Consider the following 21,291-nt stretch of genomic DNA (forward strand, 5'->3'; position numbering starts at 1 on the left):
TGTCTAATCCCTTCTTGAACTCCAATACCGTACTCTGTCCTATCACGCCCTCTGGGAGCGCATTCCAGGTGTCCACCACCCTCTGGGTAAAGAACTTCCTAGCATTGGTGCTGAATCTGTCCCTCTTAACTTTTCCGAATGCCCTCTCGTTCTTGTTGTTTTTGAAAATTTGAAGAATCTGTCCCTCTCCACTTTCTCTATGCCCTTCATGATATTGTAAGTCTCTATCATGTCCCCTCTAAGTCTCCGCTTTTCTAGGGAAAAGAGCCCCAGTTTCTCTAATTTTTCAACATATGAAAGGTTTTCCATACCCTTTATCAATCATGTCGCTCTTTTCTGAACCCTCTCAAGTACCGCCATATCCTTCTTAAGGTACAGCGACCAATATTGGACACAGTACTTCAGATGCGGGCACACCATCGCCCGATACAATGGCAGGATAACTTCTTTCGTTCTGGTTGTAATACCTTTCTTGATAGTACCTAGCATTCTATTCACCTTCTTAGAGGCCGCTGCGCACTGTGCCGACAGCTTCATTGTCTTGTCCACTATTACCCCCAAGTCCTTTTCTTGGGTACTTTCACCCTTACCAGCCCTCCCATCGTATAGCTGTACCTCGGGTTTCTGTGTCCTACATGCATGACTTTACATTTATCTACATTGAACTTCATCTGCCATCTCATCGCCCACTCTCCTAGTTTGTGGTTAACTGATGTTGCAACTGAATGCCTTATTCTAAGCTATCATTAGTCAGAAAATCCTTCCCAGTAAAAATGTTCAACAATTTAAACCAGCGTTGTAAATTAAGAACATAAGAATAGCTTTACTGGGTCAGATCAATAGTCCATCAAGCCCAGTAGCCCATTCTCACGGTGGTCAATCCAGGTCACTATACCTGACCATATATACATATTATGAATGACTTATACAAAATTTAATAAATTATGTCATCTATTTGCAACCAGCAGCCATTTAACTGAGTCAAGGTGTGCCACAGTCAATGGAACTGTCTCAATTCACTACTGCTTCTTCAGGAGCTCAATATCCCGCTGCTAAGCACTTTCATCATTAGGCTGACTTAAATGCATTTAATACAGATACTCTGGTGCTGATACTCAGCACTTAATTGCCTGTTAACTGAGCAAATTGGACTGAATAAAACTCAGTCCTATATTTATCCGGTTTTACTTAGGTGGTTAAATGCTGAATATTACACTTAACCAGATAAGGGATTGCTAGTCATACAAAGCTGGATATTCAATAGCCCAGCATGATTATCTAGGGATAATGCCAGCAGCAACAAAAAAAACAACAATATACTGACCATAACCAGCTGAATATTTAGTCTTTTTTGTCAGATCGGACTTTCTGTGCAGAAGTAAGTCAAAATCAGTCAAATTGGTCTGCCTTTGCTAGTGGGGTGCCCCAGGGTTCAACTTTATCAGTTGTCTTACCAAAATGAAGAGATGATTAATCTGAGCTTGAAAATCTTTTTCCAGGGCTCTACTCTTTCAATGTGAACCGCCTAGAAGTCGACTGACTATGGCGGTATAGAAAAATAAAGTTTATTATTATTATTATTATTATTACTCTTCCTATAAACCAAAGGGCCCAATATTCATAAAAAAAGCTGAATTCCTAAATGTATGCTCCTACTATAAATAAGGCTTCTAAATTTGCTCCGTTTTCAGCTGAAATTTCATCTTGATTTATGAGATTAAAGGTAATACTTATGTAGCCCTGGTCCCGGTCATGCGCATGGGACACGAGCATGGGCCAGCTCTTCAGGTCAGGCACCCACAACCAGGGCTCACAAAAAGATGAGTAATCCAGCAATTCACTTCTCACACAGAGTTCTTAATGCTTTTAGTCTCTGAGCTTAAGTTTAGGCCGGGGCCAGATAACTCTGGTAGGCCGGAGGATTTACAATCCCAAGTTCAATCACTACACTGAGTTTCTTGCCTAAATTGCAATAGAAGAATTCAAGCCAGGGGGTAACTGAAAACAGCAACTCTTTAATTTAACTTGATTGTAGGCTCCAAATCCAAATCAACTATAATTTCCTTCAATTTTAGTCATCAGGTGAAAAGGTTTCTATAACCATTAATTATACACAATTCATTGTAACTAAGTCTCTCGTGTGTTCTCACACTCTTAGTCCCTGTCATCTCTTGTGATCCCCTTGTAAAAATAAAGTCCTCAGATCTTTTCTGCTGTAAATCCTATTTGGGTTCCCTCTTTCTCTTCCATTTGCTTTGCGGCAAACCCTCTTAGAACTTTCTCCCTACAAGTAATCAGCACTTCAGAAGTCTCCCTCAGTACTGAGGCTCTGGGAGGAGAAATTGGACAGCCAGAAGCCTTGAACTCTCTCCTCAACTCCCTTTTATACTGTTCTCTCTACACTCAGGCAAAGGGACCTCCTACTCCTCCCACCATTCTTGTCTATCCACACTCCTGATAAAGCCAGTGCCTCTGATTTTATAGCAAAGGCACTTTTCAGGTGGGTAACACTAGGGTTACCATATTTTTTCTCCGGGAAACCCCGGACACATGGCCCTGCCGTGTCCGGCCTTCAGCTCTACCATCATTCTGCCCCAGCCCTGCCCCATCCCTACCCATTTCTTCCTTCAGCCTTCTTCGAAGGAGTAAACAGGCAGATAGACAAGGGCGAGCTGGTCGACATTGTATATCTGGATTTTCAGAAGATGTTCGACAAGGTACCGCATGAACGACTACTCAAAAAATTGCAAGCCATGGAATCGAGGGTGAAATACTCAAGTAGGTTAAAAACTAGTAGGTGGATAGGAAACAGAGAGTGTGGATAAATGGAAAAGCATCACGAGTGGAGTGCCGCAGGGTTCGGTGCTTGGACCCGTGTTCTTCAACATATTTATAAACGACCTGGAAATTGGTACGACGAGTGAGGTGATTAAATTTGCAGACGATACGAAGTTATTCAGAGTACTGAAGATGCAGGAGGATTGTGAAGACCTTCACTCTCTAAAGTTAAAAGGGGATCGATTCCGTACAAACATAAAGAAGTTCTTCACCCAAAGAGTGGTGGAAAACTGGAACGCTATTCCGGAGGCTGTTATAGGGGAAAACACCCTTCAGGGATTCAAGATAAAGTTAGACAAGTTCCTGCTGAACTAGAACGTACGCAGGTATAACTAGTCTCAGTTAGCACACTGATTTTTGACCAAAGGGCCGCTGCATGAGCGGACTGCTGAGCACGAAGGACCACTGGCCTGACCCAGCAGCGGCAATTCTTATGTTCTTATGCCTAGTTCTGCCTCCAACACCCTGTTCTGCCCCAAGCCCCACCACCATGAAGCCTCCTCTCTTCTGCTGGACGAGCTCCAGCCGCACCTGGGGGGCCTGGAGCATGCACGGATGTGTGTGATATCATCCATGCATGCTCAGAGGCCCTCCAGATGTGGCTTGAGCTTGTTGTGGCTTTCCAAAACCCAGACAAATGCCGGGTTTTGGAGAGTCCATCCTGGAGCCCGGCAATCCTCTAAAAAGAGGACATGTCCAGGTTTTCTCAGACATCTGATAACCCTAGGTCACACTTAAGAATGTAGGCCTGCCATTCATTTGCTTAAATTTATGAGCCTAGTAATGAAAATCTGTGCTATGTCCCTTAATGTTTTTCCTGCTCTAAATCCACCCTTGTTATCACCCACTTTTTAGGCACTCAACCCTAGTAAATTTTCAAAGGCTATATTACTCTCAAAGTCATAAATCCTTTGCATATTGGGTTCCATGACTTTGGCAAAAATAATATGTTCTTAATTTACTAATTATTCATGTCACTTTAACCAACTCAAGCTAATGGGGTGGGAAAATTGGAAATTCTCCCTGTCTGCTTATGAGCTCACCATGAGATAAGAACTGTAGGCAAACTGTAAGCAGAAGATATCAGTGGCAGAATTAATCCCAGCTGCAGAGAGAGGAAATTATGGTATGCATTTGGAATGTTGTAACAATAAAAAATATCCTGTGGTTTTGGGGTTTTTTTACAAGAAATTAAGGAGATGCCCCGCAAACAGATGTCCAAAGCTGAAGAATTAATACACTTAAAGCATGATCTGTATTGTGTTGTGAAAGGGTGCATTGCAGAATAATAGCCATGAAAACGCATTTTAGATGGAATGTCGAAAGGGAATTAAGACGTCCAGGTTGAGGCATGCTCAGCTCCTACTGTATTTTGCAAAAGGTTCTGCTGAAGACAGAGACTTGTAAAATACCTCAGAGGTCAAATAAATGGATAGGTGACAGCATGTCCAATAGGAGCATCAATCTCCGACAAAGAAAGAAGTGAATTGTCATGTCACATGTTTACTTAACTATATCTGCACAGCTGAACAATTGACTAAGATTCTTTTAAAAACACACATTGGTCTATTCTTGGAGTGCATGATTTCTTTGCATCAATAGGGTTACCAGACATCTGGATTTCCCCGGACATGTCCTTCTTTTCGAGGACATGTTCAGGGGTCCGGATGGCTTTTCAAGCCTGGCACTTCCTCGAAATTGTGTCGAGCAGGAGGGCATCTGTGCATGTGCGGATGCCCTCCTGCCTGACGAGAGCAGGCAGCGGGAGGGGGGGGGGGGGGCTGGGGCAGGATTGGGGGCGGGACTGGGGCATAATGGGGAGGGGATGGATGGAACTGGGTGGGCCTGGGGGACAGGCCTAGGGGTCCGGATTTTACTAAAGTAAAATCAAATATCTAGGCGTTTGCCTAGATAGGTGCCTAGGCAAATGCCTAGGCACTACCTGGATAGTGAGAAAAGGGGCTTCTAAAACTGGTAGGCCTGTGCAAGCTAGGCATCGGATTGTCCACTCCACTCACTTCATAATCCAGACCATGCCATCTAGTAAACTCCAACTTGAACTTTACTGTTCTCTAAGCTGATGAAAGATCCAGTTCACTTGAACAGTAGCAGCTTATTAGCACAGGATATCCTCTCCTTCTCTCCAGATGCAAAAAGGAACAAGTATTGCAAACACTCAACATGGTAGGTTGATAGCATTCAGTTAGTAAATAGCACAGTTCACATCAGATGTTAAAGCTGTTCATACAGATGTAACTCCTCAAATGAAATACATTTGCTGTAGTAGCCTGGTACAGAAACCATGTATTCTGTGCATATTCCTTAATATTTCCTCCACTCTGCTACAGATGAAAGTTCCCACAGAAATAAAATATGGGCTATCTGGTGGTAGTGCTGTACAACCTGAGGTTCCTTTAACTCCTTTTCAATGAGACTATGAGATAAGAAGGGTCCCTGCACCTTCCCACTATATCAAGTTTTCAGACCTGGATCTTGTTCCAGCCACTGAATCCTTGCTCTTGCAAGTGCCAATAATGTTTAACCTGGGTGGTATAGACAGGCCGATTGTTAGAAATGGGGCTCTCCCATGGAAAGTATGGTCAGTGGCGGGAGAAGCTCCAGAGACAATTTTGACAGGTAAAGGAGGAGCTTAAATTACTTTGCGGTGTTCTTTCTGCCACCAGGAACATCACTCAAGCACAAGCCCCTCCTTCTCATAGGCTTTCATAAATTTCCCCAAACCTCCAAAAGATTCTGGTGTCAGAAGGTCTAGGTTTCCATACAGGTGCACAAAGCATAGGAAAGAAAAATAGCAGGTTATAAGTTCACAAAAGAGCAACCTATTAGCTCTAGGGTTGCTTAAAAAATTGGAACAAAATGGAGACACTAACTCCAGGAAACCTGCTCTCTTAGGCTGAACACCTATGACAGGCAAGGCTCCACAGAAGACAGACACAAGGCACAGAAAAAAAAAATTTAAGAACAGCAGGGATAAATTCATTTATTATGCTGAATTTCTCCCAATATTATACCTTTTTTCTCCAGTTCTTGCTTTCTTATTTTTGGATTTGTTTGAGGAAAGTCAGAGCCTATGATTAAGGGCTCTTTTACTAAGGTGCGCTAGCATTTTTAGTGCAAGCTAACCACGCACTAAATGAAAAATACTAACACAAGCTCTGTTTAGCGCATGCGGCATTGTATAAAACTGTTGGAGAGGGTGCAGAGATGAGCAACGAAGCTAATAAAAGGTATGGAGAACTTGGAATACGAGGAACGACTTAAGAGACTGGGATTGTTCTCCCTTGAAAAAAGGAGACTGCGAGCAGATATGATCGAAACTTTCAAAATACTTAAAGAAATCGATAAAATAGAGCAGGAAAAAAAAAAGTATTTGCAATATCCAATGTGACACGGACAAGAGGACATGGACTGAAGCTAAGGGGGGACAAGTCCAGGACAAATATCAGGAAGTTCTGCTTCATGCAACGAGTGGTGGACACCTGGAATGCTCTCCCAGAGGAGGTTATTGCGGAATCCACCGTTCTAGGATTTAATAGCAAACTAGATACACATCTCCTTACGAGAGGCATAGAGGGATATGGGTGACTAAAATTACACCAGGTGTACACCTGGCTGGGCTTCCGCATGTGCGAATCGCCGGACTTGATGGACCGAAGGTCTGATCCGGAGATGGCAGTACTTATGTTCTTATGCTAAGCGTGCGCTAAAACCACTAGCGCACCTTAGTAAAAAGAGCCCTAAATATGCTGTTTGCCCACTGTTTGGAGTGTTCTCCTGTTGTGGGCATTTAGTATTGAGGCTGCTTTCCCTTTATATAAACCTAGAGCTTCACATTAAATTTCAGTTAACACTGCAATTAGTCATGATTAAAAAAAAAATTAATCATAGCTAATAAAGGCCCCCTTTTATCAAGCCACGCTAGAGTTTTTTTTATCGCCAGCCGCTGCAGTAAAAGCTCCGATGCTCATAGAATTCCTGTGAGCAGCAGAGCTTTTACCGCAGTGGCAGGGCTAGGGGGCACTGCAGTGAACTTCACATAAAAGATCCCAGGTACATATCACATCATAACCCCCTTATATTGTATGCTGAACCCTCCAGGATTAGCAAAAACTGTATTGTACACAACTGAAAACCACTTATGCATGTAGGTGTCACCTATATGTGGGTTCAGAAGGTATTGTGTGGGTTTTGGGGCACTCATGCTTTCCACCACAAGTGTACCAGTCAAAGTGGGATACATACAGCCCTCATATCCCACTATTCACTGTTGCCTATCTAGGCTACGCAAAGCCACCCACAGCCCACTGAGGTCCTGACCGCAGGCTTCCTTTGTTGTATTGGTTTCTTTTAAAATATGATTGAAATTCTAACTTTCCTCTCTCTTTTATGTTTTATTATTATGTGTTTATTCAAAAGGTGGAATATCACAATTAGTAAACCAGAGCTGCAAATTGAGGACTAGTTAGTTCATGAAAATGTTAAGACTCTCAAAAGCAATCCAAGGTAAGGTTTTCCTTCGTGAGCTATGTGATCTTAATAAAGACAATTCCTTTTTTCTATTACTTGTAGTATAGGTGTTGAAGTAGCTTCATAAATTGTTCTAATCTTAATAAAGATGTCAAGAATCAAAGAAGAAGAAGGTGACCATATTTAAAAGAAACTGAAAACTTGAGGGAATGACAATTTCTCCTCAATTTCTGCATGTCTATAAGAGAGGAAAGTCTCTTACAATCTGAGTAACTTTACTGTAAACTGCCTACAAAATGTCAGCTCCCTCTATCACTGCCAGACCACTTCACGACAGTATGATCAGGAAAAGCTCGGAATATAAAAAGATGACAAGTTTCACTATGAAAGGTAAACTATTCCTAAAATTTCCATTTTATAACATTTCTGCTTATGATCCCTGCTTGATTTGACATGAAGAGTTTTACAGATGGCTCAAATGTTTTTTAGGCCTTCCACTCTTTCCTCCTGAAATAAAACACTTATGTTTATATCTGAATGATAAAAGCCAAATACAAGAGAAAACTAATCAGCAGTCCAATTCGCTTTCTGACTTGGTCCTTATTTCTAAGATTAGATGGGGTTGTATTCATTCTTTGAGTGTTATCAGGTAATCTGCAGTATATCATATCATTTTGTCTGTAAGAGCTTGCTGTAATACCTGACAAGTAGGGTAGAGAATATGGGAAGTTCCTCTCTTATCTAGAATTAATTAAGGAAATTGTGGAGCCCTATATCACTCACTAAATTTATTTCCACTAAACATCAAAAATGTTGATCAGTTATCAAATATGTTATTAAGTCAAGTATAGATGAATAAATAAACAAATAGGAGGAAAAGCCTCAGGGCATGGTTTGGGACTTAAATGTCCTCACAAGCCTCAATGTGGCTCCTCGTTGGCATAGAAACCTTCTGGTGGAAAGCAGTTTATATTTTTTAAATTTATATCGCTGTAACTCACTTTTGAATGATTGAAGTTTCTTATTCATGTCAGCATATGACTGGTCAAAAAGCTCCCAAGTTGTACTACTATTCAAATATCCAAGTTTAATATCAATATCTACTGCTACTACTATTAATTATTTCTACAGCATTAACAGACATACGCAGCACTGTACAGAGCCAAAGAGGAGACAGTCTCTGCTTAAAAGAGTTTACAATCTAAACAGACAAGACAGATAAACAGGATGTCATGGATACAGATAAGGGGAATAGTTAATCTGCTGGCTAGGTTGGTGAGCAGAGGGGAGAAGGGTTATAGATTGAAGACTATATCAAAAAGATGGGTTTTCAGTCTGCTTATAAACAAGGGAAGGGGCTTGGCAGACAAGGGGGAGAGTGTGGCGCAGTTGTTAAAGCTACAGCCTCAGCACCCTGGGGCTGTAGGTTCAAACCCACGCTGCTCCTTGTGACCCTGGGCAAGTCACTTAATCCCCCCCACTGCCCCAGGTGCATTAGATAGATTGTGAGCCTACCAGGACAGACAGGGGAAAATGCTTAAGTACCTGAGTAATCTCATGTAAACTGTTCTGAGCTCTCCTGGGAGAACAGTATAGAAAATTGAATGAATAAATAAATAAACAAACTCGGGTAATTTATTCCAGGCTTAGGGGACAGCTAATGCAGAGGCTCTCAACCCAGTCCTGATGTGCACAATGAATATGCCAGAGGTTGTGTTAAGAGCGTATAGCGTAGCTGGTTTTAAGAAAGGTTTGGACAATTTCCTGGAGGAAAAGTCCATAGTCTGTTATTAAGACATGGGGGAAGCCTCTGCTTGCCCTAGATCAGTAGCATGGAATGTTGCTACTCCTTGGGTTTTGGCCAGGTACTAGGGACCTGGATTGGCCACTGTGAGAACGGGCTACTAGGCTTAATGGACCATTGGGCTGACCCCCTTATGTTCTTATGTTCTTACTTATAATGGAGATAGGGCATGCAAATCACTCTCATGCATATTCATTGTGGGGATCATGAAAACCTGACTACTGTAGTTCAATATCATTCTTAAGTTGCTCAACCTCAATCCTGGTTCTCTCAATAATAAGAACCATTAAATCAAGTGAGCATTTGTAAACTGCTTTCCACCAGGGGGTTTCTATGCTCACGAGGAGGCACATTGAGGATATTTAAGTCCCAAACCATGTCCTGAGGCTTTTCCTCCTATTTATTTATTCATCTATATTTGACTTAACAACACAGTTGATAACTGATCAACATTTCTGAAGTCCTTCTCTTACCTCACGTCCTAGCTCTGCTCTTCTGCATCTTCAAGTCTAATTATGTTACACGTCTATTTGTTTACTCCTACTTCATGCTCTTGATGTAACTTCGCTGCATTGCTGCAGCCTCTCTTGTAAACCATCTTGAACTGAAAGCTATAATGGGATATAAATAAAGCTACTTCTCCCTCTGTATTTGCGGTTTCAGCATTCGCGATTTCGCTTATTTGCGATTTTTGGCATGCTGACTCCTCCCCCCAAATTATATCCAGTGCTGTACCGATAAAAATTTTGGCGCATTTTTCCTAGCACTTCCTTCAGAGAAAATCGCTGCTTACCATTGGCTCATGCTGCATGTCACGCAAAGCTTTTGCCAAGTCCCATTTGAGCCATCTTTGTCAACAGTTTAACTGAGGCTGGCCCTTCATTTCCTCAGTCAACATGCTCTTTTTCTTTCTGAATTGTTCCCACTCCCCAATGGCGCAGATTTGTCTAGATCCCCTTAACAGGTAAGATAACCTGTTTAGCTAGAAATCTAGCGCCTCCTCCTTACGCGCTCTTTCTCTGCTGATTGGTTCAAATGTGCTGTTTGTGGAGCTCGCCATTTTCATTGGTCAATGCGGTCAGGCTACCTTAAATGGAATGGAATCGTAAAAGTGGCGGGTTGGAGAGAGTGGCACGGTCTGCGGTGAGGTTTATGTTGGCTGTTATGAATAATAAATAGATGCGGAAGTTTCTCAGTCCTGCCGGTTATTTATTTTTTTGGCTTGTGCTTAGTTTAGAGTAAGCAATTAGTTCGGTTGGAGTAGATAATGCCTTTATGTGTAACTGAGGGAAGTTGTACTTCATGTATCAAACTTTATCGTTATTCACGGTTTTTCCATATTTGAGGATCTGTTCGTCCCCCAATCACCGTGAATACGGAGGGAGAAATATATTATTATTATTATTTCCTCCTTACAACACCAGAACACCAAATATTGCAGGCTGTGAAGGAGTTTTTACAGAGTCGGGGCCAGTTCAGATAGAAGGAACTAACTGTAGAAGTAGAAAGTATGTAGAAGAGAAAATGAACTAGTAAATAAGAGAAAAGTTGTGCAAACCAATCAATGAGAATGAATCTCAGATATCTTAAGCCTATGCACCGGAGTTGAAAATCACTTTGAACTGATTTTCAAATCTCTTTTCATAGTGAAAATTCTGCAGCGTCAAATATTTCCACTGTAGAGATTTCAGTCTTGCGGCGTGAAGAGATGGACTAACACAAGATTTCTATGGAAAACTGCAACTTAGTAGAACAAATCGGATTTTTGGGTGGCAGGTGTTAGCAGTTTCTAATCAAGATGAACAGCTGTGCTTTATTTTCAGTCTGGAGAGGCCACCTACCTTCAAGTAGTCATAAGAACAATTGAACAAGGCTTCCACATCAAATGTGGTGAATGAGTAGCTGACTGTGTTGCCAGACGTCACCTGGATGGTCCAGTTGCAGTGCTGATTTGCAGGATAATGATGGGGGTAGTCCGAGCTTTCCAAGACACCCTGACTACGATTAGCAATCACAATTCCTTGGCATCCTGAAACCGAATGTAGAGAGCAGTTAGAAAATTACTTCTCACTTGGTTCACTTTTATAAACTTAGGAGCCTGTTTTCTAAGGTTTAGCAAGCTTTTCCAGTAGCCATAATTAACACTGGGTGACTGCAAAACCTCCACAACAACCGCTGGAGACATGCCCAGAGTCTTCCCCTTCAGTTAATACCAAGACAAAATACTCAGGCAGCAATTCTATAAATTGGCACTTCATTTCAGGCACCACAGAGGGGCATACGTTGTGCCAATTCTATAAAGGTTTAAAAGCATGTGTACTCCATTATAGAATACTAGTGCAAAACTGCTTCGGTGCACTAAACGTTAGGCATGCCTCCTTATAATGTCAATGGTTAATATAAGTGGGTGTGCCTAAGTGCCTAAGTATGCCATGTGATATGCACAACTGATAGTATTCTATATGCTACACATGTCGCTTGGCAACATGCCCATGCCCATGGCCCGCCCACCCATGTGTACATCCCCCTCTCGGTTATGCACTTTGAACCGGATTCTCTAAATGGCACCCAAACTCAATTAAAAAACACCGTTTAAACTACATTTCTCCCCCCGGATTTGCGGGGCATAGGAGCAGAGCCGGACCGCAAATGGTGAACTACCGTGAATATCTTCTGGTCCGGCTCTGACCCAGCTGCCGTGAGTTCCCGTAGTCTCTCGAAACTACGACGGGAACTCCCCACAGCCATTTCCTATTCGCGATCTACACGGGGCAGGAGCGTAGGAAGATCGCTCCTGCCCCGAAAGCCCGCTAGACCACCATGTAAGGCCGGGACGCTGGGGGGAAGGCTAAACTTTTTTTTGGGGGGGTTTCTTTTTTACCCCTCTCCAAAATATCACGAATAGGTGAAATTGCGATTGCCGAAACCGCGAATGGGGAGGGGGAAGTGTACCTTTTTAACTGAGTTTCACGGCGCCTACTGGCATCTAAAAAATCAGCACCAGAACTGTGCCTCCGTAGGCACTTTAGGCCGCCTAATGTAACCAAGGTTATAAAAAATATTTCTGTACCTTTAAGAATTCAGAGCTGTACATGTCACTTTTGGAATTCTGGACAGCACAGCTCTCTCTTCAGGAAGTCAGAAGTGGTTAGTATTCTACACTGCCAAGGAGAGCAGTTGAATTTGGGTGGGTTTTCTCTGTAGACAGCTGTGTGTTGGAAGTTGTCTGTGTTTTTGAAGGTGAATTTTGAATTTATTGAAGACCAGTAATAATAATTTAGTTTTGGTTAGAATACTGTATCCTGTTTGGAGTAATTTGTGTAGTAATAATAGTATTTCTGAAACATTTATTCAATGTTTGGGTTTTTTTCTCCCAAGTTTTAACCTTGGTGACATACACTTGTGTTTTGGGGTTATAAGAGATTTATTGAAATATTAGTTAATTGTGAGTGGGTATAGTTTAGGGCTATCTCAATTATCTATTCTTTTATGTAGTTAGTTTAAAGTGGAATCTTGGGGAGTAGTTAGGGTTTTCCTTTATTGATTTGTTAATAAATAGAGTAGTAGGGATCGACAAGAACTGCAATCAAACTCTAGCCCACGCAAGAAAGAAAGAAGAAAAGAAAAATAAACACCTGTTTGCCTGAAGTCATCTGTCCTGGACCGGTGTGTGATTGGACATTAAGAAAAAAAACTTCTCCTGAGCTACAGTTGTGGTAACTGTAATATATTGTTAATTTTAAATGCATATTAAATTTATTTTATTTGAAATATTTGAGTGAAAGAAATTTTTTTTATGCAGCTTTGGCTATTTCCTGAGTAACTGGAAATTGCCTGGGTTACACTAACACCACTGTAGATGTGACTAATGCTGAAAGTGTTTTTAGGCAGCCTAAGACCCCACGCTAGCTCGATTCACATCAAAGGTAGTGCCAGAAATGTAGGCCTGGAAAACCCTGGCCTATATTTCCGGTGCCTACCTTTGCCAGAAATGCGATTGACATGCGATTGGTGGCCGCCAACAATGGCACCGGTTAGAGAATCCAGATCTAAGGGCTAGATTCTGTAAACTGCCCTAAATCGGCAGGCGCCTGGAAAAAAAGTCGCCGGCCGCGTGTCAATTACACTTAGAAGTTATTTACAGAATTGTGTCTAACAGCATCGATCACAAAACTTAGGCACCGGTAATGTAGGCCAGGGTTTTAGTGGCCTACATTGCAGGCACCTAAGTTCTTATGAGAATCACCTAATGGTGCCTATCTCTGTCCCCAAACATGCCCATATAGGCTTAAGGCACCGCTAGGCACTGTGTGAAAGGTGCCTACCTTTTACAGAATCGTGTAGGCACCTATCGGCCAATTAAATTTTTTTTTTCCTATTTTGAGCTTGTTAAAGCTCATTTAGGTAATTAATGTAGGCGCAGATTTAGGCACCTCTTACAGAATCTGGCCCCATGCGACTTTGGTGTAAACTTTATAGCAGCATGCCTAGCCCTTAGTGCACATACAAATTATGAGTGCCTTTGCATTTTCCCCCTCGAACAAACCTTAAAAATACTAGGAGTAACACTAGACAAACATCTATCCCTGGAGAAACACACCGATATCACAGTCAGAAAAAGTATCTCGACACTATGGAAACTTCGCACCATAAAAAAATACTTTGACGACACTTCCTTCCGCCTCTTGGTACAATCCTCCATCCTCAGCATATTGGACTATTGCAATATCATTTACTTGTGCACCACAAAGAAAACCATCAGGAGACTTAGGATGATCCAGAACACTGCTGTCCGCCTCATATTTGACCTGAATAAATGGGACCACATCACCCCCTTCTACCACAAACTCCACTGGCTCCCACTAGAATCCAGAATCATATTCAAATTTGCCTGCTTTTGCTACAAAACAATATTTGGTTTATCCCCAAGCTACATCACCCCTCACTTTACCCTAAACCACAACTATAAGACCTCCCGCAAAATCCAACTCTTCGCCTACCCCTCCCTAAACTATGCCACTCAAAAAAATTCCTCGACAAAACCTATGCCTTCCAAGCTGCCAAACTAAACCCTTGGCTGGCCCAAATGGTCCTCAAAGCCCACAACTACCTCAACTTCAGAAAAACACTTAAAACCCACCTATTCCGAGAGCAAGACCCTTAAAGTCCCTAATGCCCCTTCCTTCATCCTCCTCCTCCCTCCTACCGAAACTTCTCCCCCCCATCTCCCTCCTCTCCCCCTTTCTTCCTCCTTGTAGTTCGTAATTCTATGATCAATTTGGAATGTAACCACTTGTAACTACTTTCTCCTTGCTAATCACAACTCTATGATCAATTTGATATGTACCCATTTGTAACTTCTTTCTCCTTGCTGTTCGCAACTCTATGATCAATTTGGCATGTAACCTCTTGTAATTTGTTCTAACCCATGTGAACCGCCTAGAACTCTTTGGGGTATGGCGGTATACAAAAATAAAGTTATTATTATTATTATTATTACATAAGCGCTACTATTCCAGTGTTCTCCCTGAGCCTTTTAGCCGGGCGGTCCGCCCGGGTAATTTAGATGACCGCCCAGCTAAATTCTGCTGCTGCCGCTGCTGCTCAACATTAAAAAAAAAAAAAAAAAAAATACGGCTTGGAGATGTCAGCCTTAGCCCATAGCGAACTTATGCTCCGGGGCTCTAACGTGTGCTTCCCTTCTCTTCCCTCTGAAACCGGAAGTTCAGAATGTGAACTCGCAGGCCTTGAGCATGCTCAGATGCTTAAGGCCTAGCAGAAGAGGAGGCCGATCTTCGGGCACCAACACCAAGCACATGACATGCCGGTGCCAGTGCCCAGATGAGGGTAAGAAGTGTCGGGGGGGGGAGGGGGTGCCCAATCGCGTCGGGGGGGGGGTGGTGGTGCCGAATAACGGAGGGGGGTGCCGGATCACAGGGGGGCCTTCAGGTGGAGCAATGCCGGTTCTCGTGCGGGGGGAATGCATCAAAGCGAGTTTCCATTATTTCCTATGGGGAAACTCGCTTTGATAAACAAGCATTTTGGATTACGAGCATGCTCCTGGAACGGATTATGCTCGTAATCCAAGATACCACTGTATATTGAAAAGAGTAGGTAACAATAGGGATCCCTGAGGGACACCAGATGGATTACTCCAGGTGAATGAATATGTCCCAGTGGAATAAACTTGATAGGATCTACTGTGTAAAAATCCTTCAAACCATCTGCAGACATTTCCAGTGATTGTCTCCAAACAAATCATGGTCAACCAGGTCAAACACACTACTCAAATCTAATTGTAGAATCAAAACACTTATACCTAGGCTAAATTGCGTTTGAAGATACTCCAATAATGATGCAATAACTGTTTCAGTACTGAAAATGCATGGAAACCTGACTGATAATCATGCAAAATATTAAATTTTTCAAGTAATTAACCATCTCAACATTTACCAAAAGAAGTCTTTTCGATTATCACACCCTTAGATGAGTGATATTTTCTTTTTTTGATATCTGACATTATTGTTCTATGTGCCACTTCATCACAACCGCTTGTATATTTGAAGTTGAGCTGTAGCCCTCGCTAATATCATAGCTAGTTTGGGATTCTGTTTACCTTTTTGACACGTTTTAGTGCATTGAACTTTGCTGACACTGAAAAATTGAAGATATATAACCCTGCATGAATGGAAATAATTATTTATAGTTGAACGGAGTTTTTTTATAAACCAGTGATGATGTGAGCGGCTTAGGGTACTTGTGTTGTCCCGGCTACTCACAATTGAGGTTTATTTTTCTCCGTTTTTTGTATTATTATTTTTCATACATACGGTGTCATGTCAACAGTTTTTGTATATGTGGTACGAATGAATCCCTGCTACTAAATATCATTTACAATACGTTTCGATATATACTTTTCGATCATATACGATTGTATCCCCTAATATATTTAGTTGTATAAGAATCATTAGAATTCACATTATGGTATTTACATAGTACTGAGATGCAAAATATGAACTTAAATGTTTTGCATCTCAGGACCATGTAATCTGCAGTGACTTAAATATCGCTCACGAGAGGCACATCCTGTAGGTAGTCGGTGCCTCTCCTCCTTATTGGCCTCTTGCGGCACACCGGGAATCTCACCATGGCACACAGTTTGCGATACACAGTTTTAGGTCATGACATGATAGGACAATACATAGGGGAGCATGGCAGTATTCAAAAAGCAAGGGCAATACTTAATAGGATATGACAGGACAAGACCTCATACAGTGGTGGTGATGTTATGAGTTTGGTATGAAACTGTGGTATCTAATAGAGCTTGACAGTACATTATAGCGCCTGACCGTACAAAGCATGGTAAGGCAGCACATAATAGAGCATGGTAAAAGAATACATCTTAATGGTAGCCCACATTGATAACCACACCCCTAAACAGATCATTTCAAGAGATACCTCTAACTCATCTCATTATAAAACAGACAATATCTGACCATTTAATAAGTTAAGCAGCCTAGTATTATCCAAATAGCTTCTGTAAATAAATGGATAGGCAAGTTGTCTGTTTGCTGCCCATGGGCAAACCCATAACTCACTTTGAATATTAGCTGGAGCCTTTCTTTTCCTACAGAAAGGTTTTCTGTATTATTTACCTTGTTTCATTTATAATTTAGCTCTGTATTCTTTTCTCCTAGTCAGTCACATTAAGATTTGGGATTCTTTCATTTTGCCTAGAGCATCTAGAAGCCACCCGTATTAATTTCATACTTACTATGGCTGTATGTAGCCAGGAAGCCTCCATAGGCCATTGAACTGTCTGTCCTCAGCTTCACAAACAAGGCATTTGCAGTGGAGCGAATTGGCCTTGGCACCACCGAGCCACAGAGCTTTGCCAAGAGCTGGGCATTACTGCTATTGCCATTGTATATCTTCAAATAAAGAAGACAAATATTAACTTTTGGGGGGACATGATTACTTATTATTTTGGTTTGTGCACAGACTTGGTATTAAGATATGTCCTGAAGAAACTCGATTTCCATTAAGATCTGTCTCATTACTTCACAGTGAAGACATTAATAACATTAGCATTTGCATTCCCGTCACCTGCAACTAAAAGCTAATCACCATCAATCAATAATCACGCAACTCAATTTTATTGGAATAAATATTTGGCCGCAGCTTTATTATTTATCTGAATATTATCTCCACTTATAATACAATCCGTGTCCAAAACCCAACAAACCCCCAATGCATATTTCACACACCCCCAGGGAGCTATTTGATGTGGAAACTAGCTCCCGTTAAGTCTTTAAATTTATAACATTCCCCCAAACATGACCCACGGTGACGCAAGGCCATGCATCCCCTCGCAGCGTATCGCATACGAGTGTTACATTTATTTATTTATTAACTGCTCATCTCCCAGATCCAACTGGGACAAACCCCATTTTCCACCCCACCCAAAGCTGCGACCACCTCCCCCCAACCCCATAAGCTCCACCAAACCCACCCAAGTTGATATATAACAGGTACACCCCCCACCCCACCCCATAACAGACACAAAACATAACACCAGCACAAATGGGAGGGAGGGAGGGACAATCTTTTCCTGAAGAGACTACTCTACTGTTCCCCTTTCCTCACAGAATTCACTTCAGTCTGCCACAACATCCAACCAATCACGTGACTGCTCCACCCCATCAACTTAGAAACCTCCCTAATCATTTTTCTTTCTTACAAGCTCTGTCTATTAACCCTTTCTTACCTCCTCTTATAAAATTGTCAATCCTTATTCTACAGACCCTTGATAACACCTCATATATTCCCCTCACCTCTGCCCCCCCACCACCATTTTACCCACACCATCATTCAATAAATATTGCCGGTGATATCAACTCAGCTAATGTTATATCACACCAGATGAATCTGGTGTTCTTCTTAAAGGATCATGAAAACAGTAATTAGGACATTTACTAAATCTGCCAATAAAATGTCAACATTCTAAAGCATCTTTAACCAGGCCAGCATTATGATAGTGATCTGCAAACATTGAAGGCTCCTTTGAGCCCAAATCAAATTATAGAAAACTTTATAGCAGAAAATTATTCACCAACTACAGCAAATAAAAAGAATTATATTCTACACTGAACAGTTATAGCATAGGCGCTCCCTGTGTTTGTAGTCAGTTGATGTGAATGGGATCTGCTAGAGTTGTGCATTTGTTAGCATATCTTAATTTTAGCATGTGCAAAATCAATTTAATATGCATTAATCTAGAAATTTATACATGAGCAATCAATTTCTATGTGCTGAAGTCCTAATGCACACTGAAATATTTAAATAAATTTCTGAAATTAATTTATAAATGCAAAAAAATTGTGGAAATATCTGAAAATAAACCACATATTTTTTGTCTTTGCACATTCCTATGCCCTATGGTCTTTTTCTGCTATTACATTCTCTGTTTCTGGGTTTGAAATGAAGATAAATCTCCTTTATGAGAGTTCTTAAGTTGGCTTCACTAAGAATCCTGTAATACATAATCATATCACTATAAGACAAATGTTTCTAATTATCTCTTTCAGAATAGACAGAGTTGCTTTCCTAATATAGTACCACCAACATATAGAAACTAGGGCTTCCAAATTACCCGATTCCAGGAGGAAGATTCAAGCCCAGTCCTGGATTTCTGCCACACTCATTCTGATGCATTATGGGATCTGCAGCAACGATTTCAATGGGTAGAATCAAGGACTACAAATTAGTTCAGATGTTACTTTAGATCTGAATAGGATCTCAGGGGTAGTGCTGTGATTGGCTGTTATAAGATTACCTGACAGGTCATGTATATGAATAGGTGAAGAATGACGCCAATGCCGTCATCTTTGCACAAGTTTTTGAGATGACGGTTTGATATGAGATGACGGTGACGGCTGATAAAGATAAACCTCTGTATGAAAGGGTTATAAATGAGGAGAAATGTTAAAATCTTTTTTATATTTGATATTGATGTCTTTCTGCAGGGGAATTCCTTGATAAAATATTATGCAAAACATAGATTCTGTGTCAGAGAGACCTCACCTAGCCGTTTGATGAGTATTATTAAGATACTATTTTGAATAAGTTTAGTAAGTAAATTGAGAAGTAGAAAATGTGGAACTTTTATAAGTAATCTTAACTAAGGACCAAGAACGAGAGTGGCGCTCTGCACGGCAAAAGTTTACAGCTGAGCAGCAGCGTCACTGAGGTCAAGAGGTTAATATTCAGAGTGATTGGTTTTCTTTATATTTTGGATACTCTAATTGCTTGAACTGGTGGTATTGTGAAAATGAAAAAGACATTAAAGAGAATGCTATTCAGGACCCAAGGAAGGCTTACATTTAGGAATGCAAAATATTGCAACAATAGGGATATTTCTAGAAGGAAGACACCAAAGTTTAGGAACCAAGAACATGTGGAAATGACCAGAATATCAACATATACATACGTAAATGCCAATAACTCAGCAACATGCCATTCTATGCAATGACACTGAAATGAACTGGTGCATAGTGTTCTTTGTTGTAAATGGGAGAATAAAATTAAATAAGTTAAATGCAGAGGAAATTGATGGGGCTAGTTTTAAGGTTCTGTACCTGTGAAAGAAATGTTAACTTTGTTTTGTATTCACCCTGAGTGTACAGGGGTTGAGAAGAAGGCTCCAGACAGCTTACTGCCTGGTTCAAGAAGCATTTCCATACCGGAAAAAAAAAAAAAGTATGGCAGAAATCATTCTTGCCTTTGTTTGTTCCTGCTGGTGGCTTCAGATTGCATGGAAAAGTAATACCTTCTTGTTCAATCACTGGTTGAGACCTTTTCAGTGTGGCCACTGGTGGTTGCCTATCACATCTACTACACTAGTAGTCTATAAAGGGAAAACAGACACCTAGGGTCTGATATTCAAAGTGATTTAGCTGACTGCTAACTGGTTAAAACACTATCCACTAATATTCAGCAGCACTTAACAGGCTAAGTGCCACTGAATATTGCGGTTAGTACTGAACTCATTGCCGGATATATTGGGGACATTCAGGGGGCTAGATTCAGCAAATTGCCATTTAAGTGCAGATATTCAGCCCTTAAATGGCCATGTTTACTGTACTGTATATATTGGACTGCAAAAAAATGTATTCTGTTTATGTGTGGTAACCCATGGCCACTTAAGTGATGAATATCAACTTAAATGGCTATATCTTAACCAGCTAAAAAATAACTAGATATTCAAAGCCGAAGCCCACACAAGTCTGGGCTTTGAATATCCGGGAACAACTTAGTCAGCAGTGAGCAAAACACTCAATGCTGCTGGCTGAATATCAGACCCCTAGATTTTTTTTTTTTACAGAATAGGTTCTAAATCCATGTCCCTTTATTTAGTTACCTTCAACATAACAACATTTTCATTTCCATAACCCAGTTACAGGGATGATTTAGATAGGACTGCTTACAAGCATGGATTTAAGAGGTCTAGATACTGAGGTTAAACAAATAAGGTGACCAGATGCATCCTTGTCTGACATCACATTGTATTGGAAACCAGTGTTGTCATATTCAGTCCTTCCTGCAGCTTCTTGATTTTCATATAGGCTCTTCATAAGCAAAATTACGTATTTTGGTATTCCTATTTGTACTAGAGTTCTCCATAATTTACCATGATCCACACAACCAAAAGCTTTGCTATAATCAATGAACCAAAAATGCATTACGTTCTGACTTATATTCCGCCAAAGCCCTTTCGAGTTCATGGCAGATAATAATATAATTCTATTACTAGGAACAAACCTAGTTAAACATAACACAATGACTTTTCATATTATCTATTCTCCAGTATCCATTTAACATTTGCAATAATATCTCTGGTCCCTCGATCTTTTCTAAAACTGGCCTGAACTTCAGGTAATTCTTGCTCCACATATGGTTGCTTTCAACCTTTGTTGTATTATTTTCAACAATATTTTGCTGAGGGGTGGAATTAATGCAATTGTTCTATAGTTACAGTCTTTGGCATCGCCTTTTGTAGGTATAGGTATAAATAGTGATCTTCTCCAGTCAGTTGGCCATGTTTTTGTCTCCCAAATCTGTTGACACAGTTGAGTGAGAGCCATAGTAGCACCTTCTGAGCC

General features: G+C 41.0%; 1 protein-coding gene across 2 annotated transcripts in view; it reads right to left on the reverse strand.

Moving 5' to 3' along the window:
* The window catches only part of CUBN (cubilin), a 494,825-nt gene that overhangs the window by 315,179 nt on the left and 158,355 nt on the right, over positions 1-21,291 (reverse strand). For both annotated transcript variants that reach the window (XM_033931276.1, XM_033931275.1), the window contains exons 26-27: positions 16,905-17,061; positions 10,972-11,159 (exon numbers count right to left, since the gene is read on the reverse strand). In XM_033931276.1, the coding sequence (XP_033787167.1) occupies positions 10,972-11,159; positions 16,905-17,061 (345 nt within the window). The remainder of the gene's footprint in view (positions 1-10,971; positions 11,160-16,904; positions 17,062-21,291) is intronic.

This window comes from Geotrypetes seraphini, chromosome 2, assembly GCF_902459505.1.
Source record: "Geotrypetes seraphini chromosome 2, aGeoSer1.1, whole genome shotgun sequence".
In the NCBI taxonomy this organism is placed as follows: Eukaryota; Metazoa; Chordata; class Amphibia; order Gymnophiona; family Dermophiidae; genus Geotrypetes; species Geotrypetes seraphini.